The sequence below is a fragment of the Thamnophis elegans genome, chromosome 10 (assembly GCF_009769535.1).
Source record: "Thamnophis elegans isolate rThaEle1 chromosome 10, rThaEle1.pri, whole genome shotgun sequence".
Classification (NCBI taxonomy): domain Eukaryota; kingdom Metazoa; phylum Chordata; class Lepidosauria; order Squamata; family Colubridae; genus Thamnophis; species Thamnophis elegans.
The window spans coordinates 23,589,982-23,605,086 of record NC_045550.1 but is presented as its reverse complement, the minus strand read 5'-3'; the positions used below and the strand labels follow the sequence as shown (position 1 = coordinate 23,605,086).

General features: G+C 38.6%; 1 protein-coding gene across 1 annotated transcript; it reads left to right on the top strand.

Moving 5' to 3' along the window:
• The first annotated feature begins 3,134 nt into the window (after positions 1–3,134).
• Positions 3,135–11,452, top strand: LOC116514372 (proton channel OTOP2-like). The gene is given in 8 exon segments (XM_032225933.1): positions 3,135–4,254; positions 5,112–5,248; positions 6,827–6,885; positions 7,119–7,246; positions 7,940–8,431; positions 8,434–8,837; positions 8,840–8,863; positions 11,279–11,452. Coding segments are annotated over 8 exon segments (1,776 nt in total). The 5' UTR covers positions 3,135–3,896.
• Positions 11,453–15,105: the final 3,653 nt, after the last annotated feature.

The window sequence follows — 15,105 nt, the reverse complement described above, 5'->3', positions numbered from 1 at the left end:
TTTATCTGATTGATGCAGTTCAAACATATTTTGGGGGGCTGCTCATGGAAAACATGCCTGTTGGTTTATCTAGTTGTGTAAGGCATGATTTTAAAAACCAGCATTAGTGCCCTTGCTGTGGATATTATTAACTTGAAAGCTGGACAGGAGTGTAGAAGGAAGGAGCCAAAACAACTGAGAAAATCCCGATGTGCTTCAGATTATACTGGTTAGGGTGGTCCCAAATTCTCCTCTCCCCCAGACCATCATCATTGGTATATTAATTTCTTGCTTTGTCAGGTGGCAGATTTGCCAGTTGAGAGGAATGCATACAAGAATTGTGATCCCAGCAGTAGGACAATAATAGATAAGTGTCTAATGAAAGGGGATTGAGACGGGTGCTGTAAAGCTGTATCTACATCTGTTTATACAAATGCATGCAAGGATTCCAAAATAATTATGGTTATTCTTGGGATCACTAGTTTTATTTTCAGGAGTTGCAAAACGGGGTTTCAGTACAACTATACAGTTATCAGTGTTAATTTGCAGATGTTTAGTTCCTACATATAAACTACACACACACACACACACACACACACACACACACACACACAAACATACATATTTGGATAAATTTGGATAAATATGAATAGACGTAAATGAAAGATGGAATACAAGAGACCTGTGTAGAGTAAATCGTACAGGCAGATGATTGTGTTTTGGAAGACTTCATCTTATACAGCTGGTTGGAAAATACTAAAATGAAGATTGTGGAGAATAACAGAATATCAGAGTTTAAAGGGACCTTGGATGTCTTCTAGTACAACCCCATTTACTCAGGCAGGAAACCCTATACCATTTCAGACAAATGGTTGTCCAATCTTTTCTTAAAAACTTCCAATGTTGCAGCATCCACAACTTCTGAAGGCAAGTCATTCCTCTGATTAATTGTAACTGTCAGGAAAATTCTCCTTAGTTCTAGGTTGCTTCTCTCAATTACTTTCTATCTGTTGCTTCTTGTCCTGCCTTCAGGTGCTTTGGAGAATAGCTTGACTCCCTCTTCTTTGTGGCAGCTCCTGAGATATTGGAACACTGCTATCATGTCGCACCTAGTCCATCTTTCCATTAAACTAGACATGCCCAATTCAAGCAACAGTTCTTATATGTTTTAGCCTCCAGTCCCCTAATCACTTTTGTTGCTCTTCTCTGTATTCTTTCTAGAGTCTCAAAATCTTTTTCACAAGATTCAACAAGAGAAGGTAGGCATGTTAACTGGATGAGGGGAGGATACTCAAGTGACAAAATAGCAAAAGAGTTTCAAGCTGGGATTGGCTTTATTAAAAATTATAAAAGTGGCTGAGAACTGGTGTGGTTTGGAGCCATTACGTAAAAGATGGTAACATGCATGGCAGTTTCCCACCTCAGCTTTTCTGAAATTCAGACCTAACCTGGCCTGCAAAACAACTCTCAGTGTGATTGTGTGTGTGAACATCTAGCTCCTAACTTAAACAATAATAATCTGTTTTTGTTTCTACATATTTTGAGTCTCTGGAGAAATAACCATTAATTCTGAGATAATAATAAGAGCCTATTTCCAACCTTTCTAAGAAATCAAGGTGATTTAAGATTATTGGTGGTTTTAATTATTTTCAAGAGCTTCTTTTTCTCATGTAGTCCTATTCCCTCTATATCTTAGTCCCTATAGCACTCCTATTCAGCTGTACACAGTCCTTGTGTACCATAGTTTTCATTTTTTGTCCAAAGTGAACTTTCTATGGAGTTTACTTCCCTGTATGTAAGTTGTAGATGAGAAAAATGCATATAACAAAAGAGTATGAATGGGAATGGAATCAGATTAGAACTGACTGTGATGTATGAGAAAGGCAATGAATGTAGGTGGAGACAATCCGTAGGAGAAGGTGCCATTTTCACTGCTAAAATAAAATGCCTTCCAACTGTTTGTGTTCCTTCAACTCTAATTCTTTTCATGAAGAACACAAGTGTAATTTTATAGCATTTGAAAGGAATACATATACATACATATACAAGCATGCTGAGACACAAACATAACACACTCCTAATTGCTGGGATCAGATCAGGAAAAAGTGAAATAAAACACCATTTTCACAACCACACTAATTGAAGTTAAGCTTAGAATGGGGTTTGATGGCAGAAGCAACTGCAGTTTAAGTCACATACCCAGAGCTTGTAATGATACATTGTAGAATGAAGCCCTAGTCAAGAGAACTTGCTGCTTAGTATTCTTTGCTGATGAAGAAATATATTTTCTTTGGAAATGTGTAGGAAGTAACATGAGGGACAAATTTCTTTCTATCCTTAAATACAGCACCATGAGGGAATTTAAGTTGCACAGCAGGAGGAACAGGCAAATGGAAAGTGCCTGCTGACTCTGGAGGCAAACAAGTTCACAACATAAACCAGACAGTTGTTTTATTAGTATGAAGGAAGTAAAAAAATGAGTATTATAAAAGACATTGTTTATGTTATAGGGCGCTGGCATCAGTAGAAAGGGTGGGCTTGATGTCTCTTTAGAAGAGCAGTGTGTAGAGGCCCCTGGTCAGCACATAGTAAGCATCCTGTGTTGATATCAGATCCCTGCTGTGAAGGTCATGTTATAATTTACACTGCTTTTGTAATTCTTATGTATTGTTCCAGAGTGTATATAACCTTTAGGGCTTGTCTGTGTTCCCGGTGATTGATGTAGTTGTATGTGGCAATAAAAGAGACTTTGTGCATCTGTCTCTAACACTTCCTCATCCTTACAGTTGTATATAAAACAAACTTGGACTAAGTAGAGATTGAAGGATATATTTGCATGTCATATCATGGGATTGTTTCAGTTAAATAGCTGCGATGGGGAGGGGAGGCCTGTAATGGTTTAGCCTTTTTCCTCTTCCTGTTTCAGTGAAGTTTGTTTTGGAATGGAAGCTGTAATTGTAGAAGAAGCTGATTAAATCTGATTAAATATATTCAAACAGTTCAAACATTTTATTTAGACATTATTTTTATTAACATTCTATAAACATTGTAAAATACTAGAACCCAGTATATTATACTTAGGCCTCATTGTTTTAATTTAATGAAAAAATAAGAAAATAATTTAAAACTGTTCATATACTCATTTGGGCTGCTCAAAGGTGCTTCAGAGACAGTTGTTAGGGATACTGCATGTAGATTTTGACCATTGGCTTGTTTTTGTAATTCATTGGTATTACACTCCTGCTAGTTTCCCCATACCATAACTATCCATCTGCAACAAATACAGAAATGGCAGCACCTCAAAAATCTGCCATTTATGCTTGGAAGTTTATAGATGGGCACTGAGTCAACACAATCAAATATTTATTGAATGACCACCTGTCAAAAAAATCAGATTTCATACTGTATATTTTATATGTACATTAAACTATATATGCATAAGGTAAGGACTCCTTAAAGTTAGACTTCATGCTTGGTGAATACAAAGGCATATTTCATGTTGTTTTCTTGATGACTATTCAGAAAACATTTGCAATGGTCTTCTAGTTGTAATTTTATTCTTTCCCAGTCTATCCTTAAACCTCTGGATTTCCTGATGGTCTCTCATCCAAATAGTAATCCCCCAAGACTTTATTTAGGTTTTTTTTAGATCAGCCAACCCATTGTTCGTGTTGGGCCAGATTTGCGGAAAACAAGAAGTAAATGCCAAGTTTTGGCAAAACTCTCATAAAAAGTAGTCACGTAACTATAGGATGATGTAAATGGCTGTAAAGATCAGAGTGTTGAGGAGCACCTGAATTGTGGTCATGTGACCACAGAATTTGGAACTTTGAGTCATAAATATCCCCAGGCAGGTCCACTAGAACTTCAAATGGTTGCTAAGTAACCAGTCGTAAGTTGAGGATTATGGTACTTGTATGGTTATACTAGATCTTCTGATTTGTTTGTCACTGCAGTCTTACTTTTGGAAACTGAACTCTGCATTTCCACCTTGCAACCATCCACCAAAGAAGCCCTGTTTAGACATGGCATCCACAGCAACATACAGTTCTCTGCTGTCCCTGCTCTATCTGGCGTTGCTAACATTTGTGGGCAGTGCTGTGCTCCTTGCTGAGATGCATCACCAGAGCTTTCCAAGCCTCACTGTACATGCTTTTCTGGCATTGCTCATGAATTCTTCCTGTCTCTGGATGCTCTGGTTTGGCTGGCACTCCATTAACAACAAGAAGCTGAAAATGCACCAGAATCCCCAAGCAGGAGTAACCTGGCTCAAAGGTAGAGAAATGCTACAAAAAGTATTTGCAAACAAATAATACCTAGTTCTCCCTAATTTCAAAGACTAGCCCTGAATTCTCTTGTCCTTCCAACTTCAGTCATTTTGGTTAAAGGAAAATTAAAGAAATAAATTATTTCCAGTTGACATTGAGTTTTCTGTATGGCTCTGAGCCAGTAATTTCCAATCAGACTAACCCACTTCATAGGGTTATTACTACGGGATAAAACTGTAAGCTGCTTTTTGCCCTTGCAATGAATGAAATTAAAAAACCACCACGTAAAACTGCAAAAATGATATTGGGCTCTCCATGTCTTTTAGAGATAACCCCATTTTTTTTCAGAATTATAAGGTATAAGCTTTCTATCTGTTCTCTCCCTCTCTCCCTCCCCCCTCTCTCTCTTTCCCTCTCCCTCTCCCCATCATCTATCTATCAATCACCTATTATCACTTAAAAACTGTGGCAAGGAAGGTCATAAAATGGGGCAAAATTAATTTAAATGTTTCAGTTAGCAATAGAAATGTTGGACTCAATTACGGTGGTAAGTCGAGGACTAATTGCAGACGTTGGGAGGAAAGTTGTGTGTGATTTCAGGTATTTTTCTTCTTAACTCCAATCACCCTCCCTAAACTCAGCCTGTATATGTGTCAAATACAGTAAGTTGGTGACTTTAAAAAACAACCCACTAATTCTTTCATCAGCAAGTTAGTAGGAATGTCTATTGTGCTAAAAGGCAGCTCTTGGATTGGATCAGTAGAGCCCTCCAGCCCAACTCTTTTCATTTCAATATGAAAGGCTTGCTGTGGGGTATCAGATCCATGCAATTCTTGGCCTGGCTGTGCTTTCTTTCAATTGCAGGTAGTCTGTCCCTCTTTGCGTTAGCCACATTGGTTTTGGATTGCCTCTTCATGGGCTATTATCATGAACTGCAGCACTGTATTCCTGTGCTAATCACTGTTTTCCCTGTTATGCAAGCTGTATTTTCCATCACACAGGTGAGTGAGCTTTGATCCAGGTATTGGGTGAGTAAATACAGAAAGCCTAATTGAAAATATTCTTCATTCTCAGTTATATTTTGCAATGTCTCTTTTGTTCTGCATTTCCCTAATCACCCCACTTTTTTTGCATCACTCTGAAAGCCCCACTGCATTCTTCTTCATTGTGATTTTGTTAGGGTAAAAGGGCTTTTGCCATTACATATGATGAGATAGAGCTTCAGTGACATTGGGAAGTTTTAAAAATAAGAATTTGGGAAGGGGCAGCAATTTTCAGGGTGTCACCACTGAGGAGGAATGACTAACTTACACCCAACACAACTTTGCTTGTACTTTATGTAAAGATGCACATTTTGTAGCCTAGGAATTGCATGCAGTTCCCAGCTGCTGCTGCTGCCACCACCACCTCACAGTTATGGTCCTCAAAGTTGTTTAAATTGGACACAGCCAAATAATCAATATTCTTGTTTTGAGGAGGCTTGGGAATGAGATTAATGGGCAAAATGGGCAAATGAAGCTTTGTGGTGTACATAACATTTCTCAAGCCCCACAATAGCACTTAGACTTCTATACCACTTCACAGTGCTTTCCAGCCTTCTCTAAGTGGTTTACAGCAGTGGTCTCCAACCCCCGGTCCACGGACCGGTGCCGGGCCGTGGAGTACCTGGCACCGGGCCACGCAGCGGCCGGGGGCCATGATCGCTGCAGCGGCCGGGGGCCATGATCGCTGCGCAAAGGCTCCTGGGCCGTGCACAAAAGCTCCTGGGCCGTGCGCAAAGGCTCCAGGGAAGAGAGCCCCGCGCTGGTACGCACGTGATATATAAACAATCAATGTGTCGTCGCGAACAACGCCCCCCCCACCCCTGCGCGCGCTCAGCGGGCCACGGTAAAATTATCAAAGGCTGACTGGTCCGCGGCGATAAAAAGGTTGGGGACCACTGGTTTACAGAGTCAGCATATTGCCCCCAACAATCTGGGTCCTCATTTTACCGACCTTGGAAGGCTGAGTCAACCTTGAACCTGGTGAGATTCGATCTGCCAAATTGCTGGCAGCCAGTGATCAACAGAAGTAGCCTGCAGTACTGCACTCTAACCACTATGGCTCAGTAACAAATTAAGACAGATTTTTCTTTTTGGTGGCTAAGGGACAAAATTAGTAAGTTAAACTTAAAAAGCCAATTCGGTATAGCAGTTAAGGCACCATTTTACAAAGCAGGAGACCTTGAGTTCTAGGCTGTTAAGCATAAAGCCAGCTGAGTGGTTTTAAGCCAGTCACTGTCTCTCAGCCTAGGAAAACAACAAACCATTTCTGAAAATATTGACATAAAAACTGCATGGTGTTGAAGACACAAAAGGAGAACTACTAATTGCTCCCAACAAGGCAAAGGCAATTTCAAGCCTCAATAAATAGGGGGTGAAATCTAGGAAGACAAATTAGCTATCCTATCCCCATGTGCTGTAATATTCATTTAAAATCCAATCTTCTTCATGGCATTTAAGGTTGAAAAAAAGCTTGTCCATAGATCAAGTTAAAGGTAAATGGTAATCTATCTTTAATTCTCTGTTGCTTTCTTACAGGTGTCTTTGCTATTATTTAATGCTAAAGTTTGTATCCAGGCTCACCTACCTTTGAACAGGTGAAATGTTTCTTCTAAGCAATACAAATGAAGATGATCTGGAGAATGCACACAAGCACAATATTAATCCTTCAAAATGGAGTACAGTGTGATAATTTAAGTAAATGAGGCTTCGGAGATCTTGGTCTTGTTGTAAGCCAGAATTATGTTGACGTATTGAACTGCAATGATTTGGTATTCATTCATTCCATTTCTTCCCCCACCCACAACCTATTTCTTTCTGTGGCCTCTAGGTTTGGATTGATGCACACACTGGCCACCAATGTGCTCCTATGGATGAGTGTGGTGCTGGATGAATCCATGAAACAGCTTGAGGAATTTTATGATGCTCACAAGGGAGCAAGTACCCAGGCTGCCTATGGTACAAAACCGACCTCTTGATTAGGGAGGACATCCTGAAAGATTACCAATCAGTGAGCAGCTTAAATAGAATTGAGACATGATGGAATCCTGGAAAAGGAGAGGTGGGGGAAAGTTTACAGCAGTTGTTTGCACTTGCCACCCTATTATGTTTCTCACACCATAAAAAAGGAGCCATTGTGAGACTGGTCCAAAATTTCCTCCTGGTTCAGAATGGACAGAAAGAGATTCAGATTATATAGAATGGGGTGACATCACTTAATTTTAATTATCATATGCTGCTCTCCCATTCCAGCTGCTCACTGCCTTTTGTGTTCCCATGTTTTTGTGGTCATTCCTAAACACCCTATTTCACCTGGTTTCTGTTTATTATCCTTTACACACATGTACATATAATGTCATCATGCTTTCCGTTGTTGTATTGCACTTCTGAATGAAGTCCATGACTTTCAAAACAGAACATAGTTGACTCAATTCCAGTTTTGAAGCTGCAGTTGAATTACAGATCTTGCACCCAAAGCATTTATTCTGAATAGGGTAAAGTTGTCACAATGAAGTTTGATTAGATAAAGAAAGCAAGAAAGTGGGATGAAGAAATAGTTTCTTCTGGTTGGCATAGATAGGCACATGTTTCCTTTTTGTTCTATTACAATTAAACACTCCAGTGAGCATGTTTTCCATGGTGTCTCTGTAGGTGGTTCCTACACCAACAGCTGCAGCTGTACAACCAGTCTTTGCCACAACTTCTCAGAAGGTGCTGCCTATCTACATCCCTTCAATATTGAGTTCAGTCTCCTCTCTTCTGCAATGCTGTACATCATTTGGAAAACCACTGGGGGGGAGGTCTTTCCCCAGAAATCCCATGTCACTCATAAGGTACATTTTCACCTGAGTGGGACATTCACTGGACTGGTATTAGAGGCCTTAACCATTTCAGCAACCATTGGGGTGATGATCTCATTTGGAGTACTTGCCAAGTCTCCTGAAACGATTTCCAGAGCTCTGTATACATACTACATTTTCAACTCTGTGTTGTTATTTGCCATGTTTTTGGCAACTTTGATGGGCATTGTTACCTATTGGATGAAGAAAAAATCTGCTACTGGATATTCTAAGAGTGCGGTAAGAAGCTTAGATGTAACCTTGCTTTTGGGAAGCTCTTGTGGACCTCTTATGATATCAATCTTCTTTTGGTTGCCATATTTTTCCTTTATGCCAATGGCTATCTCCATCTTACGGATTTCTGCTTCTCCTTCTGCAAGACTATCCAGATCTTAGGTCAGAATCTGTTTATTACTGAAGCCTTGTACTCTAGTCTGTCTCATGAACCAAATGCACAAGATAACACTGGCTGTATTAGTAATAGCTGGGTCTTTTCCATTTCTGGAGATCCCCAACAGGACATTAATGAACCTTTCTCGAAAGCCCTCTTCCTAACTAACTTCATGTGCAGTTTGGAGAATCAGTCATCGAGAAACCTACCAGATTATGGAAGTGATCAGTCTCTCTTCCAGAGTTCACACATCAAAGGAGAACAGAGGGGAACAAGTACCAGGAGGAAGAGTCTACAAAATATTTCAATTCTCCTTCTCTTCTCCTTCTCTTTTATAACATATCGGTGAGCTTGGTTTTGATTATAACATATCTAGCAAGGTTCCTAGATCAAATGGAAACTGGAATTGTAGACTGAGGTAGCCAGTCCAAGAATCTATAGAACACTAGAATAGTGTCTTCTTGGTGTCATTTTGAGAATATAATTGATCCGTTTCACAGTGGCAGGTCTTAGCTCAGGCCCAGTGAAGCCATGTGCTCTGTGGAGATAAGAATAGCTTCAATTAATTGGGCCAGGCATTGTACACCAGCATGGAGAGATGCCATTTTTGAATGGTTAATTTATGAACAGTTATTAAATTACAACTATCAGCACATCCACTATTGAAATAAATTAGAAGCATTTCATAAATAAGATTAACTATTAAAAGAGAAAAGGAAAGACACAGAGAATATATTAAATGCTAGATCATGCTTAATGCTTACAAATATGGGATAGAATTAGAAACATATCAAAACCTTCAATAAATTCTTCTGAACAAAGAATTATTTGTTATTTGGCATCTAAATGTTCTATGTTCTTGTTTTCCAGCAAATTAATTCTCCTTAATTCTCTATGATCTGAATAAGTGAAAACTATTGCCAAATCCCACAACTTGGCATCAGGTTTTCATATTCTAGGCTAAGCTTGTGGTGATTATGTAATAGCTTTATGATGGATTTCCAAGGCTGGAAGTGACTCATCAGTGGTGCCGTCTTACCACCAAGGAAGGGGAAATGATGGCAGTAGTGGAGGGGGGGAGGCAGCCAGTGGGTATTTAAAATGTGTTACTTTTATGGAGATAATTAGACATTTTCAATTAAATATCATCTGCAGGAGGTAATTTTAGTTAAGCTTGTCAAATCTGAAGAGGACAAGACAGTTGGAATTTTGCTTTCTTTATAGCTTTTTCCCTACTTGTGAGTTTTTACAAGTAATTCTTGGTGATTCTGTTCATAAAAAAGCTAATTTGATATCTCAGTTAAGGTGCTGCCTAAAAACCAGGAGGCTGTGTGTTCTACTCCCCACTGTAGACATGAAAACCGAGTGGGTGGCTTTCGGCCAGTTGCTTTCTCTCAGTCCAGCTTACCTCACAGTAATTATTGTTGTGGGGAAAGCAGGATGAGGAACATGGATGTCCACCACCTTGAGTGACTTATAAAGTAATAAAGATGGAATAAAAGTCAAATAAATAAATGAACAAAGACAAGACAGACAACACATAAATCAAATAAATGAATTACCAACCCAGTCAGTTGAAGTCCTAACACCATAATTTGTAGCCTGTGTGCTACACTGATATTGAGCATCTTCTTGTTAAAATGGTGTCTTGGATTCCAAAACAAAGTATTTAATTGCAGTTTTGGAATAATCTTTGCATGTAGTGTTAAGCTTTCAAACAATTTATATAGAAGATTGTTGTGGAAATGTGGCATTTTCAGCAATGAAATTTGGATTAAGAGAAAATAAAAGAACTTGTTCATTAATGAAAAGTACCACAATCTTCCAGAAACGTTATCAATTTAGAACAAAAGGCAGATTCCCATCACCCTTTCAGAATGACTTCTAAAAATATTTTCTGATGAAAAATAACTATTCTTTCCATGATCATGAGGTGTACATTATGTAAGTGCATGAATTAATATATAACAGCATTCAAATATACACCTCTATCATTTTTCTTTTTTGAACATATCTATTTTATATAAGTTTACTTAATATATCAAACTGTTGACCCCAATATGATAAACCAGCTAGAATAACAATCTAGCAAGTTTAAAAAGAGGCTTTTTAGAGAAAAAGTTATTTTCTTGGCTCTGGCTTGCTTCGTTGATCATTACCTTGGTAACAGCTCTTCCTCCTGACCTTCAAAGTCATTCCCTAAGCACCCTCCACAAACTCAATCCTGCCACAGTCGAATTATTCTGAGTTGCTTACATACCGTAATATAGGTAAGACAACATCCAGAATCACTGAAGACCAATCACACTATAGCATAAACCACATGAAAAAATCAATTCCCCTCCAAAAATAACAAAAATAAATGAGTGAAATTAAAAAGTGATAAGACAAAAATAAGACACAACAAAATGTTACCAAATATAAGAATATATGAAAAAGCCCTCAGAAATGTCCATTTTTAATCATCACAATTACTTAGTTTTGTGAACAACTTGGCCTATCTTAATAATCACTTTGTAGGTCAGAATGTAAGATTTTGCAGAATCATTGTCTTGAAGCAATCTGCTAAGGTGGTAGCAAAGTAGGATAGACTAATAAAAGTGGGATGGCGGTGTCATGATACAAATGCTGCCTCTTTCTACATATTTTGCGATGTTGCATGGCCATGTAAAAGGCTTTGATGCTGTTAGCTTCAAAGATTTCTACTTGTATCTGAGCTTCACATTTTGCTTTATTAACCTGTCTCCTTTTTTTGGCTAGATGTGGATTCTGTATACCTATGGAACACGCCCATACCTTGTGAGCCAGATTGAACAGTCTTTCTATGGCTTTACTCTCTGGGCCATTGTGGTCAATATTTCCCTGCCATTGAGCATATTTTATCGCATGCATTCAGTGGCCAGTCTTTTTGAAGTCTACTGCAAGACCTGCTGAGAGAGAGCATACCAGTTTTGAGGATAATAAATGCCTAATTGCCTCATGAGGATGATACTAAAAGTGGATATGTGAAGGAAAATAACTATTATTTTCAAAAGAGTTGCTATGTTCACTGATCACGCCTTGTAAATCAGACACATCATAGTTCCTCTCACCTATACATATATAATACTATCATCAACACTATCAGCATATAATTTATGGAGATAAATTATCAGGTATATTTTTTGGAGAAACCAAGTCTGAAAATTGGGATAACAGAAGAAAGCGGAACTTAAAACTATTAAATTGGCTTCTTAATTGAATGTACTTCTACCATCCTCAGTTAAGTTCCATCTGATAATTCCACCTTTCCCATTTAATTGCAAAACAAATTCTAGGAAAAGCTAATTTATTTCTGCGTCCCCTATGTTCCACCTGATAAAACCATCTTTCCCATTTAGCTGCATATGCTTTAAGGACCTTAATATAAAAGGAGCAAAAAGGTGTTAATTATTTTAATAAATTTACATGTTTTAATAATTTTGTTACATCAATGTGTCACTAAAACATAATCACATTTTAATATTTTGTAATTAACCTCTTTGTTAGTGAAAGTATAAATATGATACATAAATCATCAAAGTGCTCAAGACCCATGTAGCACTTCCAGTAAGATTTAATAATAATATCTTTAAAAAACTATCTAGCAATTAATAAGCAAAATCTATTTTCTATATTAAAACATATGTATCAGTTCAAAACTTTAAAAACAATATTTTGATGATTGGTTTCAATTTCTACCAATATTCAGGACCTAAAGTGCTCCTATTTTTCTCTGTTAAATTCTCAGTCCCACATTTTACTCCTCCACTGAGTTGCTTTTTGTCTATCAACAACTAATGCAATGAGGAAATACTGCAAATAACTGACAGATAATCTAACCTATGAGAGCCTTTGTTCCTAGTTGGACTAACCAATCCATGTGACATAGTGGGAGGTACCTGTTGCAAACACTAGATGTGCAGTTATCGGTGTGTATTTTTCCCAGGTAAGGAAGTTTGCTGAGCAATGTGGAAACAGGTGAGGCATTTTTAAAAAGTTAGATTAGACATTTTAAAGGTTTAGCTCTCCTTTCTGTCCCTTAGTTATTTTCAAATTCTTTTGTGTTAAGTAAGGACGAACTGTAGTTTTAACAAGACAACAAGTCAAAAAAAGGCTTACCTGAACAAGGTAGACCATAATTTAATCCAAGTGGTTTAGAGGTTCTGTCCAAGGTCCTGAAAATTCTTGCTCCTCCCGAGCAAAAGGAGCAGAAGGGAATATTCTTGGGAAAATATCTACTAGAGGCCTTGTATTAGATGTAACATGCTCCGTATTTCGTCTTCTCTCATAGTTGTCTGTAGGTTCCCCACCCTTGTGCTGTGTCTCTAATGGAAGGATGAAATCACTTATTTATTAGGGTCAGGTCACTGAGCAAGCAGGCTGTTTCCAGATAATGTGCAAGCAAAGAGGCTGTTGTGGAGGAAGGGGAGGGGAATGGGCCTAGTATATCATTCATGCTGAAGAGCCTGGAAAATCCCTTCTCTCTTTCCTATGTGACATTACGTAGCAGAAGGGAGAACTGTCCTGGTTCTTAGACATCACAATGCCATCAACTGTGCCATCTAAAAGCAATTATATTGTATTATTGAGAGTACAATAGAGCTTGTAATTAATGAAAATAAAATGTTACATATTAAGAGCAAAATATTTTGCTGTGATATGTTTACATTCTGGTTCAAGTTCTAAGCAAGTGTTGCTTAACGAATATGGGATGTTAGATGTTTCAGAGATTGCAACAGAGTCCCCATATTGTCAAACTGAAGTACTGAATGAATTTTAAATTCAAATCCAGCTTGATGTCCAGCTATGAAATAATCTTTCAGTGTAACTTAGAGTGAAATTTTGATGAGGTTCTCATTGTTTACTTTTTAATATCTATTTGTCTCTACCTGAACTTCACACTACCTGCACTTCACATCTTCCTGTTTTAATAACTGGTCTATGCCTGCCAGTAGATGTGTGAAAGTGCCTGTTTTAATTTTTCCTACTCATTTAATTTATAATAAGTAGGGAACAAAGTGGCATATGCTTAAGTATAAGAAAGTATAAATGTACAAACAAAAATGGATTTTTAATTTCTATATTTCATAAAACGTAATAATTATTTATTTTCACTGTCTTATTTTTATTTTTGTGAGTATTGCAGATTGAAATGCTATGGTACTGAGATTTAGCTGGATAATAGCAATAGATTCTTATGCAATTCAGTAAAACACTTTGAAATATATTCCTGATTTCTAGTCTTTGATTATTCTCTGAAAAACATCAGAATAAATTTTAAAAGAATTGTTTTTCTTGTCATTTAAATTTGCACTGAACTCAGTCACTCACTGTAAAATGCCAGGGTGGTCTAATGTAATCATGAACAAATGAAATAATTTCTGTCTAGAATTCTGTTCTGATCTCAATATGAATATGGAACTATGGCAGCTCATCAGAAAGTAAACAGGTATACTAGACCAGTGGTCCCCAACCTTTTTATCGCCGCGGACCAGTCAGCCTTTGATAATTTTACCGTGGCCCGCTGAGCGCGCGCAGGGGTGGGGGGGCGTTGTTCGCGACGACACATTGATTGTTTATATATCACGTGCGTACCAGCGCGGGGCTCTCTTCCCTGGAGCCTTTGCGCACAGCCCAGGAGCTTTTGCGCACGGCCCAGGAGCCTTTGCGCTGCAGCGATCATGTCCCCCGGCCGCTGCAGCGATCATGGCCCCCGGCCGCTGCAGCGATCATGGCCCCCGGCCGCTGCAGCGATCATGGCCCCCGGCCGCTGCAGCGATCATGGCCCCCGGCCACTGCGCGGCCCGGTGCCAGGTACTCCACGGCCCAGCACCGGTCCACGGACCGGGGGTTGGGGACCACTGTACTAGACCAGTGTTTCTCAACCTTGGCCACTTGAAGATGTCCGGACTTCAACTCCCAGAATTCCCCAGCCAGCGAATACGAATGCTGGCTGGGGAATTCTGGGAGTTGAAGTCCGGACATCTTCAAGTGGCCAAGGTTGAGAAACACTGTACTAGACTTTCATTTCCCAGCCTGACAGATGTGTATATGCAGCAACTTTTGGAATCTTGGATAATTCTTGCCCAACACATTTGGAGAAAACCAGATTGTGTAAAGTTGCTCTAAGTTTAACTTCTTCATCGGACTGTGATCTTGGAAAAGAGAGAATCTGACCCCATCTTTCTTTCAGTTTTAAGTTTAACCATTTTTTTTCTGAATCAGCTTTATTCATTACTCTCTGCTTCTTGTTCTACATATATATTCCTTGCTACACAATAATTTTGCTACTTTGAAATTGTCCATTCATCATGCGGATTCCCAGTAATATGTCTGCTTCTAAGAGTATAAAAAGATGCATCCACCATATTACTCCAAACAGCAAATGATCTAGGAATGCTGACTGTCCATTAGATTCCTTTTTCCTTTATGGTAACTGTTTTTCATATAAAACTCAGCTGAGGGCTACTGAATTTGGTCTGCAAAATCAGTTCAGCCTTTTGTCTCTTATCAACTATCATCTGGATTTTTACAGCAGATCTGATATTTAACTCACACATTTTTAT